The sequence below is a fragment of the Anomaloglossus baeobatrachus genome, chromosome 9 (genome assembly GCF_048569485.1).
Source record: "Anomaloglossus baeobatrachus isolate aAnoBae1 chromosome 9, aAnoBae1.hap1, whole genome shotgun sequence".
NCBI lineage: Eukaryota > Metazoa > Chordata > Amphibia > Anura > Aromobatidae > Anomaloglossus > Anomaloglossus baeobatrachus.
Window position 1 is genome coordinate 217,705,109 of NC_134361.1, and position 21,285 is coordinate 217,726,393.

Sequence of the window (21,285 nt, forward strand, 5' to 3'; positions counted from 1 at the left end):
TATCTCTTTTTTTTTCTGGCAGCCATATGTCGGTATGCCCTGGGGATGCATGACCGAACGATACGTGATGAGGACATCACTGCTTCCAGCCAATGGTATGAGTCCACGGGGCCCCAGTTTGCAAGGTACGGAGCATATCCAATCTATATGAAGCTCTTATCATGTGATATCCTTGTAGCAATCTACAATCTACAATGTATGTGTGGCACTCTATAGTCTACAATGTATGTGTGGCACTCTATAATCTACAATGCATGTGTGGCACTCTATAGTCTACAATGTATGTGTGGCACTCTATAATCTACAATGTATGTGTGGCACTCTATAATCTACAATATATGTGTGGCACTCTATAATCTACAATGTATGTGTGGCACTCTATAGTCTACAATGTATGTGTGGCACTCTATAATCTACAATGCATGTGTGGCACTCTATAGTCTACAATGTATGTGTGGCACTCTATAATCTACAATGTATGTGTGGCACTCTATAATCTACAATATATGTGTGGCACTCTATAATCTACAATGTATGTGTGGCACTCTATAGTCTACAATGTATGTGTGGCACTCTATAATCTACAATGCATGTGTGGCACTCTATAGTCTACAATGTATGTGTGGCACTCTATAATCTACAATGTATGTGTGGCACTCTATAATCTACAATATATGTGTGGCACTCTATAATCTACAATGTATGTGTGGCACTCTATAGTCTACAATGTATGTGTGGCACTCTATAATCTACAATGTATGTGTGGCACTCTATATTCTACAATGTATGTGTGGCACTCTATAATCTACAATGTATGTGTGGCACTCTATATTCTACAATGTATGTGTGGCACTCTGTAATCTACAATGTATGTGTGGCACTCTGTAATCTACAATGTATGTGTGGCACTCTATAGTCTACAATGTATGTGTGGCACTCTACAATCTACAATGTATGTGTGGCACTCTATAATCTACAATGTATGTGTGGCACTCTATAATCTACAATGTATGTGTGGCACTCTATATTCTACAATGTATGTGTGGCACTCTATATTCTACAATGTATGTGTGGCACTCTATAATCTACAATGTATGCGTGGCACTCTATAATCTACAATGTATGCGTGGCACTCTATAATCTACAATGTATGCGTGGCACTCTATAATCTACAATGCATGCGTGGCACTCTATAATCTACAATGCATGTGTGACACTCTATAATCTACAATGTATGTGTGACACTCTATAATCTACAATATATGTGTGACACTCTATAATCTACAATGTATGTGTGGCACTCTATAATCTACAATGTATGTGTGGCACTCTATAATCTACAATGTATGTGTGACACTCTATAATCTACAATATATGTGTGGCACTCTATAATCTACAATGTATGTGTGACACTCTATAATCTACAATGCATGTGTGGCACTCTATAATCTACAATGTATGTGTGGCACTCTATAATCTACAATGCATGTGTGGCACTCTATAATCTACAATGTATGTGTGACACTCTATAATCTACAATATATGTGTGACACTCTATAATCTACAATGTATGTGTGGCACTCAATAATCTACAATGTATGTGTGGCACTCTATATTCTACAATATATGTGTGGCACTCTATAGTCTACAATGTATGTGTGGCACTCAATAATCTACAATGTATGTGTGGCACTCAATAATCTACAATGTATGTGTGGCACTCAATAATCTACAATGTATGTGTGGCACTCTATAATCTACAATATATGTGTGGCACTCAATAATCTACAATGTATGTGTGGCACTCTATATTCTACAATATATGTGTGGCACTCAATAATCTACAATGTATGTGTGGCACTCAATAATCTACAATGTATGTGTGGCACTCTATAGTCTACAATGTATGTGTGGCACTCTATAATCTACAATGTATGCGTGGCACTCTATAATCTACAATGTATGCGTGGCACTCTATAATCTACAATGTATGCGTGGCACTCTATAATCTACAATGCATGCGTGGCACTCTATAATCTACAATGCATGTGTGACACTCTATAATCTACAATGTATGTGTGACACTCTATAATCTACAATATATGTGTGACACTCTATAATCTACAATGTATGTGTGGCACTCTATAATCTACAATGTATGTGTGGCACTCTATAATCTACAATGTATGTGTGACACTCTATAATCTACAATATATGTGTGGCACTCTATAATCTACAATGTATGTGTGACACTCTATAATCTACAATGCATGTGTGGCACTCTATAATCTACAATGTATGTGTGGCACTCTATAATCTACAATGCATGTGTGGCACTCTATAATCTACAATGTATGTGTGACACTCTATAATCTACAATATATGTGTGACACTCTATAATCTACAATGTATGTGTGGCACTCAATAATCTACAATGTATGTGTGGCACTCTATATTCTACAATATATGTGTGGCACTCTATAGTCTACAATGTATGTGTGGCACTCAATAATCTACAATGTATGTGTGGCACTCAATAATCTACAATGTATGTGTGGCACTCAATAATCTACAATGTATGTGTGGCACTCTATAATCTACAATATATGTGTGGCACTCAATAATCTACAATGTATGTGTGGCACTCTATATTCTACAATATATGTGTGGCACTCAATAATCTACAATGTATGTGTGGCACTCAATAATCTACAATGTATGTGTGGCACTCTATAATCTACAATGTATGTGTGGCACTCAATAATCTACAATGTATGTGTGGCACTCTATATTCTACAATATATGTGTGGCACTCTATAGTCTACAATGTATGTGTGGCACTCAATAATCTACAATGTATGTGTGGCACTCAATAATCTACAATGTATGTGTGGCACTCAATAATCTACAATGTATGTGTGGCACTCTATAATCTACAATATATGTGTGACACTCTATAATCTACAATGTATGTGTGGCACTCTATATTCTACAATGTATGTGTGGCACTCTATAATCTACAATGCATGTGTGGCACTCTATAATCTACAATGCATGTGTGGCACTCTATATTCTACAATGTATGTGTGGCACTCTATAATCTACAATGTATGTGTGGCACTCTATATTCTACAATGTATGTGTGACACTCTATAATCTACAATGTATGTGTGGCACTCTATAATCTACAATGTATGTGTGGCACTCTATATTCTACAATGTATGTGTGGCACTCTATATTCTACAATGTATGTGTGGCACTCTATAATCTACAATGTATGTGTGGCACTCTATATTCTACAATGTATGTGTGGCACTCTATAATCTACAATGTATGTGTGGCACTCTATAATCTACAATGCATGTGTGGCACTCTATAATCTACAATGCATGTGTGGCACTCTATAATCTACAATGCATGTGTGGCACTCTATAATCTACAATGCATGTGTGGCACTCTATAATCTACAATGCATGTGTGGCACTCTATAATCTACAATGTATGTGTGGCACTCTATAATCTACAATGTATGTGTGGCACTCTATAATCTACAATGTATGTGTGGCACTCTATAATCTACAATGTATGTGTGGCACTCTATAATCTACAATGCATGTGTGGCACTCTATAATCTACAATGCATGTGTGGCACTCTATAATCTACAATGCATGTGTGGCACTCTATAATCTACAATGTATGTGTGGCACTCTATATTCTACAATGTATGTGTGGCACTCTATAATCTACAATGTATGTGTGGCACTCTATAATCTACAATGTATGTGTGGCACTCTATAATCTACAATGTGTGTGTGGCACTCTATAATCTACAATGTATGTGTGGCACTCTATAATCTACAATATATGTGTGGCACTCTATATTCTACAATGTATGTGTGACACTCTATAATCTACAATATATGTGTGACACTCTATAATCTACAATGTATGTGTGGCACTCTATAATCTACAATGTATGTGTGACACTCTATAATCTACAATGTATGTGTGGCACTCTATAATCTACAATGTATGTGTGGCACTCAATAATCTACAATGTATGTGTGGCACTCAATAATCTACAATGTATGTGTGGCACTCTATAATCTACAATGCATGTGTGGCACTCTATATTCTACAATGTATGTGTGGCACTCTATATTCTACAATGTATGTGTGGCACTCTATAATCTACAATGTGTGTGTGGCACTCTATAATCTACAATGTGTGTGTGGTACTCTATAATCTACAATGTATGTGTGGCACTCTATATTCTACAATATATGTGTGGCACTCTATATTCTACAATGTATGTGTGGCACTCTATAATCTACAATGCATGTGTGGCACTCTATAATCTACAATGTATGTGTGGCACTCAATAATCTACAATGTATGTGTGGCACTCTATAATCTACAATGTATGTGTGGCACTCTATATTCTACAATGTATGTGTGGCACTCTATAATCTACAATGTATGTGTGGCACTCTATATTCTACAATGTATGTGTGGCACTCTATAATCTACAATGTATGTGTGGCACTCTATAATCTACAATGTATGTGTGGCACTCTATATTCTACAATGTATGTGTGGCACTCTATATTCTACAATGTATGTGTGGCACTCTATAATCTACAATGTATGTGTGGCACTCTATATTCTACAATGTATGTGTGACACTCTATAATCTACAATGTATGTGTGGCACTCTATAATCTACAATGTATGTGTGGCACTCTATATTCTACAATGTATGTGTGGCACTCTATATTCTACAATGTATGTGTGGCACTCTATAATCTACAATGTATGTGTGGCACTCTATATTCTACAATGTATGTGTGGCACTCTATAATCTACAATGTATGTGTGGCACTCTATAATCTACAATGCATGTGTGGCACTCTATAATCTACAATGCATGTGTGGCACTCTATAATCTACAATGCATGTGTGGCACTCTATAATCTACAATGTATGTGTGGCACTATAATCTACAATGTATGTGTGGCACTCTATAATCTACAATGTATGTGTGGCACTCTATAATCTACAATGTATGTGTGGCACTCTATAATCTACAATGTATGTGTGGCACTCTATAATCTACAATGTGTGTGTGGCACTCTATAATCTACAATGTATGTGTGGCACTCTATAATCTACAATATATGTGTGGCACTCTATATTCTACAATGTATGTGTGACACTCTATAATCTACAATATATGTGTGACACTCTATAATCTACAATGTATGTGTGGCACTCTATAATCTACAATGTATGTGTGACACTCTATAATCTACAATGTATGTGTGGCACTCTATAATCTACAATGTATGTGTGGCACTCAATAATCTACAATGTATGTGTGGCACTCAATAATCTACAATGTATGTGTGGCACTCTATAATCTACAATGTATGTGTGGCACTCTATATTCTACAATGTATGTGTGGCACTCTATATTCTACAATGTATGTGTGGCACTCTATAATCTACAATGTGTGTGTGGCACTCTATAATCTACAATGTGTGTGTGGTACTCTATAATCTACAATGTATGTGTGGCACTCTATAATCTACAATATATGTGTGGCACTCTATATTCTACAATGTATGTGTGACACTCTATAATCTACAATATATGTGTGACACTCTATAATCTACAATATATGTGTGACACTCTATAATCTACAATGTATGTGTGGCACTCTATAATCTACAATGCATGTGTGGCACTCTATAATCTACAATGCATGTGTGGCACTCAATAATCTACAATGTATGTGTGGCACTCAATAATCTACAATGTATGTGTGGCACTCTATAATCTACAATGTATGTGTGACATTCTATAATCTACAATGTATGTGTGACACTCTATAATCTACAATGTATGTGTGGCACTCTATAATCTACAATGTATGTGTGGCACTCTATAATCTACAATGTATGTGTGGCACTCTATAATCTACAATGTATGTGTGGCACTCTATAATCTACAATGTATGTGTGGCACTCTATAATCTACAATGTATGTGTGGCACTCTATAATCTACAATGTATGTGTGCCACTCTATAATCTACAATGTGTGTGTGGCACTCTATAATCTACAATGTATATATAGCACTCTATAATCTACAATATATGTGTGGCAGGGAATGGTGGAGCAAGTATCTGACCGCTTTTTCCTCCACTGTTGATATACAATTATATCTGTATCCATTGGACCCCTATACAGCTGAAGTTAGGACATACCCCTGATCTCTCAGGACAGCTCCCCACATTCGGGACAGTCCTGCTCGGTCCGGGACGGTTGGGACATATATGCACAACGCCCACATACTAATTCTTAAATTCAGTGTTTGGGATATTTTGTTTTCTTCTTCCAGACTACAACGAGAAGAAGGTGATGGAGCCTGGTGCCCGGCAGGTCTCCTGCAGCCCGAGGACGTGCAATACTTACAGATACACCTACACAAACTCTTCTTCATCACCTTGATTGGAACTCAAGGTCGTCATGCCCGAGCTACGGGGAAGGAGTTTGCCAGATCTTACCGAGTGGACTACAGTCGCAATGGAGAGCGGTGGCTTTCATGGAAGGACCACCAAGGACAGCAGGCAAGAATCCTCTACAAATCATTCCATGTGTGATGCTCCATAAGGTTTAGGTCTGGAGATACTCGGCCGGTTCAGCACCTTTACCCTCAGTTTCTTTAGCGAGGCAGTGGTGGACTTGGAGGTGTTTGGGGTCGATATCATGTAGGAATATGAAGGGAGGAGATCCTGCTCTGCTTCAGTATGTCACAGTACATGTTGGCATTCATGGTTCCCTCAATGATCTGTAGCCCCCACAGCCAGCAGCACTCATGCAGCCTCCAACCACGACAACAACCACCACCATGCCTGATTGTAGGCAGGACACACTTGTCTTTGTCCTCCTCATCTGTTTCCACCACACACCCTGACACCATCTGACGCAAATAAGTTTATCTTGGTCTCATCAGACCCCAGGACCAATCCAGTAATCCATATCCTTATGCCGGCGTTACATGGTACGATATATCGTGCGATATGTCGGCAGGGTCACGGAATTCGTGACACACATCCGGCATCGTTAGAGATGTCGTTCCGTGTGACACCTCCAAACGACTGTGAACGAGCAAAAATACTCACCTTATCGTTGCTCGTTGATACGTCGTTCATTTTCAAAATGTCGGTCCTCCTTCTGTGCTCCGGTTGTTCATCGTTCCCGAGGCAGCACACATCGCTCCGTGTGACACCCCGGGAACGATGAACTGCAGCTTACCTGCGGCCGCCGGCAATGTGGAAGGAAGGAGGTCGGCGGGATGTTACCTCCTGCTCATCTCCGCCCCTCCGCTTCTATTGGCCGGCGGCTGTATGACGTCCCTCCCCCTTCAGGAAGAGGATGTTCGCCACCCACAGCGACCTCGTCCGGGAGGTAAGTGCGTGTGACATGGGGTTAACGACTTTGTGCGCCACGGGCAACTAATTGCCCGTGACACACAAATGACGGGGGCGGGTGCGATCGCTTGTGCGATCGTACGATAGATCGTACCGTGTGACGCCAGCCTTAGTCTACTTGTCTTCAGCAAACTGTTTGCGGCTTTCTTGTGCATCATCCTTAGAAGAGGCTTCCTTCTGGGATGACCGCCTTGCAGAGCAATGTAATACAGTGTGCAGTGTATGGTCTGAGCTCTGACAGGAGGACCCCCCACCCCTGTAACCTCTGCAGTGTGCAGTCTCTGGTTTGAGCAGTGACAGGCGGACCCCCTACCCCTGTAAGCTCTATAGTGTGCGGCGTTTGGTCCGAGAACTGACAGGCGGACCCCCCACCCCTGTAGTGTGTGCGGTGTATGGTCCGAACACTGACAGGCGGACTCCCACCCCTGTAACCCCTGCACTGTGTGACGTATGGTCCGCGCAATGACAGGTGGACCCCCCACCCCTGTAACCTCTGCAGTGTGTGACGTATGGTCCGAGCACTGACAGGTGGACCCACCACCCCTGTAACCTCTGCAGTGTGCAGTGTACGATATGAGCACTGACAGGCACCCCTAGTGGTGGCCACATTGGCTGTCTCGAGACAAGGAGGTCAATATTCTCTTTCCAGATGAGTAAGACCCTTGACATCCAGATGGTCTCAGGAGAAGACGATGTCTTCTTCTCAGGGGTACACCACATCCTGCCCTGACAAGTGTATGACGTGGCCGATTGCTCGAAGACGTAAGTCAACAAGAAAGAGCAAGATTCATCAGAAGTACCGTAATATCTCCCAAACTACGCCATCCGAGCGAGCTGTATAGCCGCAGACTGACCCTGAGCCGACGGCTGCTTATCCTTGACATAACTTCTGATAATGGCCGTCTTGCCGATGTGAAGGATGACCTTGTGTAGAGTCTCATGAATGATTGATGACGTTGCCTTCTGCTTTCTACACGTAGGTTATAAAAGGTAACGTAGATGAGTACGAGGTGGTCCTGACCGATCTGAAGCCCCCAATCATTGCAAGTCACATCCGAGTCATCCCGGTCACCAAGGTCCCCATGACCGTGTGTATGAGGGTGGAGCTGTACGGCTGCGTGTGGCTTGGTAAGTACATAGGGTACCCAGCAAACGTTTTAGGTAGATGAGTGGAAAAATCCTGCAAGATAAACACTTTCAAAAATAAAAATGTTAATAGTTTATTTTATTAATTAACAAAATTCAAAGTGAATGAACAAAACAGAAATGACAGAAGATCGGGGGTCAGGTCTCCAAGATGTTTGGAGAAACCTCCTGATGAGCTCCTCCATAACCTGTGTACAAGTGACGAGAAGAAGTGATGAAGGCAACGGGCCATCACCGAATACCGAGGACGGAGGCAAAAGGTAGTCACCGGATACTGAGGATGGAGGTGACAGGTGGTCACTGAAAACTGAGAATGGAGGTGACAAGTGGTCACTGAATACTGAGTATGTAGGCGACGGGCGGTCACTGAATACTGAGGACGGAGGAGACGGGCAGTCACCGGATACTGAGGACGGAGTTGACTGGCGATCACTGAATACTGAGGATGGAGGAGACTGACGGTCACCAAATACTGAGGACAGAGGAGACGGACGGTTACCGAATTCTGAGGACGAAGGAGACGGGTGGTCACCGAATTCTGAGGACGGAGGAGACGGGCGGTCACCGGATTCTGAGAACAGAGGAGACGGACGGTCACCGAATTCTGAGGACGGAGGAGACGGGCGGTCACCGAATTCTGAGAACGGAGGAGATGGACGGTCATTGGATTCTGAGAACAGAGGAGACGGACGGTCACCGAATTCTGAGGACGGAGGAGACGGGCGGTCACCGAATTCTGAGAACAGAGGAGACGGGCAGTCACCCAATATTTAGATTTACATTTACTTGTGTTCATTCACTTTGCAATTTGTTAATTGATACAAATAAAATAAAAGTAAAGCCATGGAGTGGCCTGTGTTATATATTTATTCCAGATGGTCTGAAGTCATACAGTATTCCAGAAGGAGAAACATTTATGGCTCCTGGACATCCTGTCTCCTACCTGAACGACTCTACCTACGACGGTTACCTAGAGAAGAGGTACTGTAGATAGATAGAAGGATGGATGGACAGATGGATGGATGGATGGATGGATGGACGGACGGACGGACGGATGGATCGATAGAGGGATAGATAGATGGATGGATGGATGGATGGATGGATAGAGGGATAGATGGATGGAGGGATGGATAGAGGGATAGATGGATGGAGGGATAGATGGATGGATGGATGGATGTATGGATGATTTGATGGATGGATAGAGGGATGGATGGATGGATGGATAGAGGGATGGATGGATGGATAGAGGGATAGATGGATGGATAGAGGGATAGATGGATGGATAGAGGGATAGATGGATGGATTGAGGGATAGATGGATGGATGGATGGATGGATGGATGGATGGATAGAGGGATAGATGGATGGAGGGATAGATGGATGGATGGATGATTTGATGGATGGATGGATAGAGGGATGGATGGATGGATAGAGGGATGGATGGATGGATAGAGGGATGGATGGATGGAGGGATAGATGGATGGATAGAGGGATAGATGGATGGATAGAGGGATAGATGGATGGATTGATGGATGGACGGACGGACGGACGGACGGATGGATAGATGGATGGATAGAGGGATAGATAGATTGATGGATGGATGGATGGATGGATAGAGGGATAGATGGATGGAGGGATAGATGGATGGATGGATGGATGGATGATTTGATGGATGGATAGAGGGATGGATGGATGTATAGAGGGATGGATGGAGGGATAGATGGATGGATGGATGGATGGATAGAGGGACAGATGGATGGATAGAGGGATAGATGGATGGATAGATAGAGGGATGGATGGATGGAGGGATGGATGGGTGGATGGATGGATAGAAGGATAGATAGATGGATGGATGGATAGAGGGATAGATGGATGGAGGGATAGATGGATGGATGGATGGATGGATGATTTGATGGATGGATAGAGGGATGGATGGATGGATAGAGGGATGGATGGATGGATAGAGGGATGGATGGATGGATGGATAGATAGAGGGATAGATGGATGGATGGATGGATAGAGGGACAGATGGATGGATAGAGGGATAGATGGATGGATAGATAGAGGGATGGATGGAGGGATAGATGGATGGATGGATGGAGGGATGGATGGGTGGATGGATGGAGGGATAGATGGATGGATGGATGGATGGAGGGATAGATGGATGGATGGATGGAGGGATAGATAGATGGATGGATGGATGGATGGAGGGATAGATGGATGGATGGATAGATAGAGGGATGGATGGATGGATGGATGGATGGATGGAGGGATCGATGGATGGATAGATAAAACCCTCCCCATTCTTATCAAACTCTCTCTATTTTCTCCATGCAGACGGCTGTTTGACGGCCTGGGTCAGCTCACAGATGGAGTGCTTGGGTTAGACGACTTTACGCAGAGCCATCAATATCGTGTTTGGCCCGGCTATGATTATGTCGGCTGGAAAAATGAAAGTACCCGCAGCGGATATGTGGAGATAGAGTTCCAGTTTGATGGACCCAGAAACTTTACATTTATGAAGGTAAAAGAGATGTCGTCCTTGTGTATGTGCTGATGGATAGGCATTGAGAAAAAGGTCAGCTTCTGAGGTCACTCTCATATTGTACACTTTCTCCTAAGGTCACTCTCATGCTATAAACTGTCATCTTAGGTCATTCTCCATTCTCAAGCTGTCCTTAAGAACATTTTCATACTGCAAAATGTACCTGAGGTCATTGTCATGTTGTTAAATGTCTTTTTAGGTTATTGTCATACTGTAAGCTGTCTCCTGAGGTCATTCTTAAAATGTAAAATGACCCTGAGGTCATTCTCATTAGTGTACACTATCTTCTCTGAAGTTGTAAACTGTAGGCTTACATCATTCTCATTTTGTAAACTGTCCCTGAAGTCATTCTCATGCTGTACGCTGTCCATGAGGTCATTCTCATGGTGTAAACTGTCCCTGAGGTCATTCTCATGCTGTACGCTGTCCATGAGGTCATTCTCATGGTGTAAACTGTCCCTGAGGTCATTCTCATGGTGTAAACTGTCCATGAGGTCATTTCCATGCTGTACGCTGTCCATGAGGTCATTCTCATGCTGTACGCTGTCCATGAGGTCATTCTCATGGTGTAAACTGTCCCTGAGGTCATTCTCATGGTGTAAACTGTCCATGAGGTCATTTCCATGCTGTACGCTGTCCATGAGGTCATTCTCATGCTGTACGCTGTCCATGAGGTCATTCTCATGGTGTAAACTGTCCCTGAAGTCATTCTCATGGTGTAAACTGTCCATGAGGTCATTTCCATGCTGTACGCTGTCCATGAGGTCATTCTCATGCTGTACGCTGTCCATGAGGTCATTCTCATGGTGTAAACTGTCCCTGAGGTTATTCTCATGCTGTAAACTGTCCATGAGGTCATTTCCATGCTGTACGCTGTCCATGAGGTCATTCTCATGCTGTACGCTGTCCATGAGGTCATTCTCATGGTGTAAACTGTCCCTGAAGTCATTCTCATGGTGTAAACTGTCCATGAGGTCATTTCCATGCTGTACGCTGTCCATGAGGTCATTCTCATGCTGTACGCTGTCCATGAGGTCATTTCCATATTGTAAACTGTCCCTGAAGTCATTCTCATGCTGTACGCTGTCCATGAGGTCATTCTCATGCTGTACGCTGTCCATGAGGTCATTTCCATGCTGTAAACTGTCCCTGAGGTCATTCTCATGCTGTAAACTGTCCCTGAGATCATTCTCATGGTGTAAACTGTCCCTGAGGTCATTCTCATGGTGTAAACTGTCCCTGAGGTCATTCTCATGCTGTAAACTGTCCCTGAGGTCATTCTCATGCTGTAAACTGTCCCTGAGGTCATTCTCATGCTGTAAACTGTCTCCTGAGGTCATTATCATGCTGTACACTGTCCATGAGATCATTCTCATGCTGTAAACTGTCCCTGAGGTCATTCTCATGCTGTAAACTGTCCCTGAGGTCATTCTCATGCTGTACACTGTCCCTGAGGTCATTCTCATGCTCTAAACTGTCTCTTGAGGTCATTATCATGCTGTACACTGTCCATGAGGTCATTTTCATGCTGTACACTGTCCCTGAGGTCATTCTCATGCTCTAAACTGTCTCTTGAGGTCATTCTCATGCTGTAAACTGTCTCTTGAGGTCATTCTCATGCTATAAACTGTCCCTGAGGTGATTCTCATGCTGTAAACTGTCTCTTGAGGTCATTATCATGCTGTACACTGTCCTTGAGGTCATTTTCATGCTATAAACTGTCCCTGAGGTCATTCTCATGCTGTAAACTGTCTCTTGAGGTCATTATCATGCTGTACACTGTCCTTGAGGTCATTTTCATGCTATAAACTGTCCCTGAGGTCATTCTCATGCTGTAAACTGTCTCTTGAGGTCATTATCATGCTGTACACTGTCCTTGAGGTCATTTTCATGCTGTACACTGTCCCTGAGGTCATTCTCATGCTGTACACTGTCCATGAGGTCATTCTCATGCTGTAAACTGTCCCTGAGGTCATTCTCATGCTGTAAACTGTCTCTTGAGGTCATTATCATGCTGTACACTGTCCTGGAGGTCATTTTCATGCTGTACACTGTCCCTGAGGTCATTCTCATGCTGTGAACTGTCCCTGAAGTCATTCTCATGCTGTACGCTGTCCATGAGGTCATTCTCATGCTGTACGCTGTCCATGAGGTCATTTCCATGCTGTAAACTGTCCCTGAAGTCATTCTCATGCTGTACGCTGTCCATGAGGTCATTTCCATGCTGTAAACTGTCCCTGAGGTCATTCTCATGCTGTAAACTGTCCCTGAGGTCATTCTCATGGTGTAAACTGTCCCTGAGGTCATTCTCATGGTGTAAACTGTCCCTGAGGTCATTCTCATGCTGTAAACTGTCCCTGAGATCATTCTCTTGCTGTAAACTGTCCCTGAGGTCATTCTCATGCTGTAAACTGTCCCTGAGGTCATTATCATGCTGTAAACTGTCCATGAGATCATTCTGATGCTGTAAACTGTCCCTGAGGTCATTCTCATGCTGTAAACTGTCCCTGAGGTCATTCTCTTGCTGTAAACTGTCCCTGAGGTCATTCTCATGCTGTAAACTGTCCCTGAGGTCATTCTCATGGTGTAAACTGTCCCTGAGGTCATTCTCATGCTGTACACTGTCCATGAGGTCATTCTCATGCTGTAAACTGTCCCTGAGGTCATTCTCATGCTGTACACTGTCCATGAGGTCATTTTCATGCTGTAAACTGTCCCTGAGGTAATTCTCGTGGTGTAAACTGTCCCTGAGGTCATTCTCATGCTCTAAACTGTCTCTTGAGGTCATTCTCATGCTGTACACTGTCCCTGAGGTCATTCTCATGCTATAAACTGTCTCTTGAGGTCATTCTCATGCTGTAAACTGTCCCTGAGGTCATTCTCATGCTGTAAACTGTCCCTGAGGTCATTCTCATGCTGTAAACTGTCCCTGAGGTCATTCTCATGCTGTAAACTGTCCCTGAGGTAATTTTCATGCTGTAAACTGTCCCTGAGGTCATTCTCATGGTGTAAACTGTCCCTTGGGTGATTCTGATGCTGTAAACTGTCCCTGAGGTCATTCTCATGCTGTAAACTGTCCCTGAGGTCATTCTCATGCTGTAAACTGTCCCTGAGGTCATTCTCGTGGTGTAAACTGTCCCTGAGGTCATTCTCATGCTGTAAACTGTCCCTGAGGTCATTCTCATGCTGTACACTGTCCATGAGGTCATTCTCATGCTGTACACTGTCCATGAGGTCATTCTCATGCTGTACACTGTCCCTGAGGTCATTCTCATGCTGTACACTGTCCCTGAGGTCATTCTCATGCTGTACACTGTCCCTGAGGTTATTCTCATGCTGTACACTGTCCCTGAGGTCATTCTCATGCTGTAAACTGTCCCTGAAGTCATTCTCATGCTGTAAACTGTCCCTGAGGTCATTCTCATGCTGTACACTGTCCATGAGGTCATTCTCATGCTGTACACTGTCCCTGAGGTCATTCTCATGCTGTACACTGTCCCTGAGGTTATTCTCATGCTGTACACTGTCCCTGAGGTCATTCTCATGCTGTAAACTGTCCATGAGGTCATTCTCATGCTGTACACTGTCCATGAGGTCATTCTCATGCTGTAAACTGTCCCTGAGGTAATTCTCGTGGTGTAAACTGTCCCTGAGGTCATTCTCATGCTGTAAACTGTCTCTTGAGGTCATTATCATGCTGTAATCTGTCCCTTGGGTGATTCTGATGCTGTAAACTGTCTCAGGGTCATTCTCGTGCTGTAAACTGTCTCGGGGTCATTCTCGTGCTGTAAACTGTCTCTTGAGGTCATTCTCGTGCTGTAAACTTTCTTGAGCTCATTCTCATGACTGTACACTGTCTCCTCTGAAGTTGTAAACTGTCGACCAACGTCATTCTCATTTTGTAAACTGTCCATGAGGTCATTCCCATATTGCAAAATAGCCCAGAGATGAAAACTGTCTTCTTAGGTTACCCTCATAAGGTAAACTCCCCCCCCCCCCATGTAAGTCAATTCTCCTTTGTAAACTGTCCCTGAGGTCATTCTCACACTGCTAAGTGTCCCTGAGGTCATTCTTATTTTCTAAACAGTCTATTTAGGTTATTTTTACATTGTAAGCTGTGACTCTAGGTCATCATGATGCTTTAACCTGTTTCTTGGGATCATTCTCATTACCATACACTGTCTCCTGAGATCATTCTCATTATGTAAACTGTCATGTGACATCATTATCATACTGTAAACTGTTTCCTGAACTCATTTTCATTCTGTAATCTGTCCCTGAGGTCATTCTCATGCTGCAAAATGTCCATAATGTTATTCTCATGCTGTAAATTGTGTTGTTGTATTTTTCTTATGCTTTAAACTGTTTGTTGATGTCATTCTCATTATGTAAACTTTCTCCTGAGGACATTCTCATGTTTTAAATTGCCTCCCCGGTCCATTCTAATGCTGGATGCTGTCTCCTGACATCATTTCCATTCTGTAAACTGTCTCTTAATGTCATTCTCATGCTGTAAATTATCTCCAGAGGTCATTCTCATATTGCAACTCTTCTCCTGAGGTCCTTCTAAGCTGTAAACTGTCTCATTGGACCACTCATTCTGTAGATTGTCTCCTGAGGCCATTATTGCTACGCCAGCTTCACATGCACTCACCTGCCCTGCGACGTCGCTCTGGCCGGCGACCCGCCTCCTTCCTAAGGGGGCGGGTCGTGCAGCGTCACAGCGACGTCACACGGCAGGCGGCCAATAGCAGCCGGGACGCAGGTAAGGAGATGTTCCTCGCTCCTGCGGCTTCATACACAGCAATGTGTGCTGCCGCAGGAACGAGAAACTACATCATACCTGTCGCTGCACCGGCATTATGGAAATGTCGGACCCTACACCGATGATACGATAACGATGCTGTTGCGCTCGTTAATCGTATCAAAAAGGATTTGCACACTACGATATCGACTGTGACGCCGGATGTGTGTCACTTTCGATTTGACCCCACCGACATCGCACCTGCGATATCGTAGTGTGCAAAGCCCGCCTTAAGGTCATTCTCATATTGTAAATAATCTCCTGAGGTCATTCTAAGCTATGGACTGTCACCTGAGGTCATTCTAAGCTATAGACTATCACCGGAGGTCATTCTAAGCTGTAGACTGTCACCTGAGGTGATTCTATGCTATGGATTGTCACCTGAGGTCATTCTCATGTTGTAAATCATCTCCTGAGGTGATTCTAAGCTGTAGACTTTCACCTGAGATCATTCTAAGCTTTAGACTATCACCGGAGGTCATTCTCATATTGTAAATCTTCTCCTGAGGTCATTCTAAGCTATAGACTATCACCGGAGGTCATTCTAAGCTGTAGACTGTCACCTGAGGTCATTCTATGCTATGGACTGTCACCTGAGGTCATTCTAAGCTATAGACTATCACCGGAGGTCATTCTAAGCTGTAGACTGTCACCTGAGGTGATTCTATGCTATGGATTGTCACCTGAGGTCATTCTCATATTGTAAATCATCTCCTGAGGTGATTCTAAGCTGTAGACTTTCACCTGAGATCATTCTGAGCTGTAGACTGTCACCGGAGGTCATTCTCATATTGTAAATCTTCTCCTGAGGTCATTCTAAGCTATGGACTGTCACCTGAGGTCATTCTAAGCTATAGACTATCACCGGAGGTCATTCTAAGCTGTAGACTGTCACCTGAGGTCATTCTATGCTATGGACTGTCACCTGAGGTCATTCTCATATTGTAAATCATCTCCTGATGTCATTCTAAGCTGTAGACTTTCACCGGAGGTCATTCTCATATTGTAAATCTTCTCCTGAGGTCATTCTAAGCTGTAGACTATCACCTGAGGTCATTCTCATATTGTAAATCTGCTCCTGAGGTCATTCTAAGCTGTAGACTGTCACCGGAGGTCATTCTCATATTGTAAATCTTCTCCTGAGGTCATTCTAAGCTGTAGACTGTCACCGGAGGTCATTCTCATATTGTAAATCTTCTCCTGAGGTCATTCTAAGCTGTAGACTATCACCTGAGGTCATCCTCATTCAGTAATGTTTCCTGATGACATGCTGATTACTATACACTGAAGCTAAACAAATCCAAAACATCTCTTTGTTGCCTTTCCAGGTCCACTGTAATAATATGTTCACCAAAGGGGTGAAGATTTTCCAGAGGGCGGAGTGTTTCTTTAAATCCCGACAACAGTCGGACTGGGAGCCGGAGTCGGTGGGGGTGGTGACGGTGCTAGACGACAAGAACCCCAGTTCTAGATTTGTCATGATCCCATTGCAGCAGAGAGTCGGGAGCTTCATCCTCTGCAAGTTCTACTTTGCCGACACATGGATGATGTTCAGTGAAATCTCGTTCCAGTCAAGTGAGACATCTCGTTATTCGGGCATATTTTGGGTGAAGTATACAGATGTAAAAGAGCAGAAAGATGGGGACGGAGTTCTGAAAGTTCTGACAACTCTTTACATATAAGGCCTAGGGACAGGATTCGAGTCGGGAATAATATATTGAATTAATACTTTACTTCTTGTTGTCTTCTCCTTCCACTCCAGACATGGATATTGACGTGCCCACCATTGTCACCCTCCCTCCTACTACTGTTAAGGCTGCTACCACTGAGACCCCCATCCTGAACGCTACTGAGAGGAGATCTGGTGGGTGATGTGTATATGATATCTACTGAGCTGCCCCATGTATGCCAACCAGTGAAGGTCTATGGCCTCGAAGGTCCACCTTTGACATCTAACATACTCCTGTCAACCACCACTAGCCACCGACTAACCTCAACCTTCCTATGACCACCAGTAACTATCTGTTTTCTTTTCCAGAAACCACTTTCCCATTCACCATCAGCCGACCACTGGACAAACCGGACGAGCCAAAAACCTCTGTTCTGATCGGCTGTTTGGTGGCCATAATCCTTCTCCTGCTCGTTATCATAGTCCTGATCCTGTGGAAACAATATATACAAAAGAGACTGGAGAAGGTAAAATCCCAGGGAGCAGTGATCTCACGGGATCTTGGGGATCGGGACATTTCTCTAATAATAGCATGAAACCTTTCAGGCTCCACGTCGAATCTTAGAAGAAGACGCCACTGTACGGTTGTCCTTCTACAGTTACACCATCGGCAACAACAACCAGACGCAGATCCACCAGTCCAACCCAACCTACGAGAGAATCTTCCCTCTAGATCTTGACTACCAGCAGCCGACCAAACCACTACGTAAACTTCCCGAGCTGTCCCAGAGCGCCGAGGATTCAGGTGCGGCCAGTGATACACAACATGTCACACCCACTGTACTGTATAGGAGATAGATCCTGAGGAAGAATCGTGACCAGTGCATAAACAATATAGATAATAAAATACTGCCCCTATGTACAAAAATATAACTAGTATAATACTGCCTCTATATACTGTACAGTACAAGAATATAACTACTATAATACTGCCCCCTATATACAAGAATATAACTACTATAATACTGCCACTATGTACAAGAATATAATTACTATAATACTGCTCCCTATGTACAAGAATATAACTACTATAATACTGCCCCCTCTGTACAAGAATATAACTGCTATAATACTGCCCCCTATGTACAAGAATATAACTACTATAATACTGCTCCCTATGTACAAGAATATAACTACTATAATATTGCCCCTATGTACAAGAATATAACTACTATAATACTGCCCCCTATGTACAAGAATATAACTACTATAATATTGCCCCTATGTACAAGAATATAACTACTATAATACTGCCTCCTATATATAAGAATATAACTACTATAATATTGCCCCCTATGTACAAGAATATAACTACTATAATATTGCCCCCTATGTACAAGAATATAACTACTATAATACTGCCTCCTATATATAAGAATATAACTACTATAATACTGCCCCTATGTACAAGAATATAACTACTATAATATTGCCCCCTATGTACAAGAATATAACTACTATAATACTGCCTCCTATATATAAGAATATAACTACTATAATACTGCCTCCTATATACAAGAATATAACTACTATAATACTGCTCCCTATGTACAAGAATATAACTACTATAATATTGCCCCTATGTACAAGAATATAACTACTATAATACTGCCCCCTATGTACAAGAATATAACTACTATAATATTGCCCCCTATGTACAAGAATATAACTACTATAATACTGCCTCCTATATATAAGAATATAATTACTATAATACTGCCCCTATGTACAAGAATATAACTACTATAATACTGCCCCCTATATACAAGAATATAACTACTATAATACTGCCCCTATGTACAAGAATATAACTACTATAATACTGCTACTATGTACAAGAATATAAATACTATAATACTGCCCCCTATGTACAAGAATATAACTACTATAATACTGCTCCTATGTACAAGAATATAACTACTATAATACTGCCTCTATGTACAAGAATATAACTACTATAATACTGCTCCTATGTACAAGAATATATCTACTATAATACTACCCCCTTATATACAATAATATAACTACTATAATACTGCTCCCTATGTACAGGAATATAACTGCTATAATACTGCCCCTATGTACAAGAATATAACTACTATAATACTGCCCCTATGTACAAGAATATATCTACTATAATACTACCCCCTTATATACAAGAATATAACTACTATCATACTGCCCCTATGTACAAGAATATAACTACTATAATACTGCTCCTATGTACAAGAATATAACTACTATAATACTGTCCCTTATGTACAAGAATATAACTACTATAATACTGCTCCTATGTACAAGAATATATCTACTATAATACTACCCCCTTATATACAAGAATATAACTACTATAATACTACCCCCTATGTACAAGAATATAACTACTATAATACTGCTCCTATGTACAAGAATATAACTACTATAATACTGCCCCCTATATACAAGAATATAACTACTATAATACTGCCCCCTATGTATAATTATATAACTGCTATAATACTGCTCCGATGTACAAGAATATAACTATAATACTGCTCCTATTTACAAGAATATAACTACTATAATACTGTCCCTATGTACAAGAATATCACTACTATAATACTGCCTCTATGTATAAGAATATAACTGCTATAATACTGCCCCTATATACAAGAATATAACTACTATAATACTGTCCCTATGTACAAGAATATAACTACTATAATACTGCCCCCTATGTACAAGAATATAACTACTATAATACTGCCCCCTATGTACAAGAATATAACTGCTATAATACTGCCCCCATGTACAAGAATATAACTACTATAATACTGCCTCTATGTATAAGAATATAACTGCTATAATACTGCCCCTATATACAAGAATATAACTGCTATAATACTGCCCCCATGTACAAGAATATAACTACTATAATACTGCTCCTATGTACAAGAATGTAACTGCTATAATACTGCCCCTATATACAAGAATATAGCTGCTATAATATGGACCCTTCTCAGTTGTATTAGGTACAGTGTTTTGTAGATTCGGTGTCTAGTTACTGAGATGTCGCATTTACTTTCAGCCTGTAGTGGAGATTATGCTGAACCAGATCTCACCAAGTCCACTCCACATCAAGGCTTCCAGAACAGTGTCCCGCACTATGCGGAGACCGACATTGTTAACCTGCAGGGAGTGACGGGTAATAATATGTACGCCGTCCCGGCCCTCACCGTGGATTCGCTCACCAAGAAGGACATCAGTGTAGGAGAGTTTCCGCGCAACCAACTGCGGCTTAAAGAAAAGCTGGGGGAAGGACAGTTCGGAGAGGTACGAGATGACATTGACATAAAGTAGAAGTGAAATGTTGGGGGAGTCACGGGTAGAGGGTCTATTGCAAAGTTTGCATTTGGAGCCAGGGTCATCAGATAGGCGAAGCAACAGCATAGTGGTACTGATTGGCTGCAGCGGTCCCAAATTTTATCACATCTGCTGAGGTTTTTACATTTTCAAAAAGCAGAGAACTCCTTTAAATAATAGTGCTGCCACCACCACAACCACTAGGGGGCGCTCACCACATAAC

General features: G+C 42.2%; 1 protein-coding gene across 1 annotated transcript in view; it reads left to right on the forward strand.

Annotated features, from left to right (window-relative positions):
• The window catches only part of LOC142251574 (discoidin domain-containing receptor 2-like), a 174,551-nt gene that overhangs the window by 143,525 nt on the left and 9,741 nt on the right, over positions 1–21,285 (forward strand). The window contains exons 4-13 of the mRNA XM_075324502.1: positions 23–125; positions 6,406–6,634; positions 8,479–8,626; positions 9,520–9,625; positions 10,980–11,166; positions 17,320–17,566; positions 17,754–17,855; positions 18,030–18,187; positions 18,267–18,465; positions 20,788–21,032. Coding sequence (XP_075180617.1) covers positions 23–125; positions 6,406–6,634; positions 8,479–8,626; positions 9,520–9,625; positions 10,980–11,166; positions 17,320–17,566; positions 17,754–17,855; positions 18,030–18,187; positions 18,267–18,465; positions 20,788–21,032 — 1,724 coding nt within the window. The remainder of the gene's footprint in view (positions 1–22; positions 126–6,405; positions 6,635–8,478; positions 8,627–9,519; positions 9,626–10,979; positions 11,167–17,319; positions 17,567–17,753; positions 17,856–18,029; positions 18,188–18,266; positions 18,466–20,787; positions 21,033–21,285) is intronic.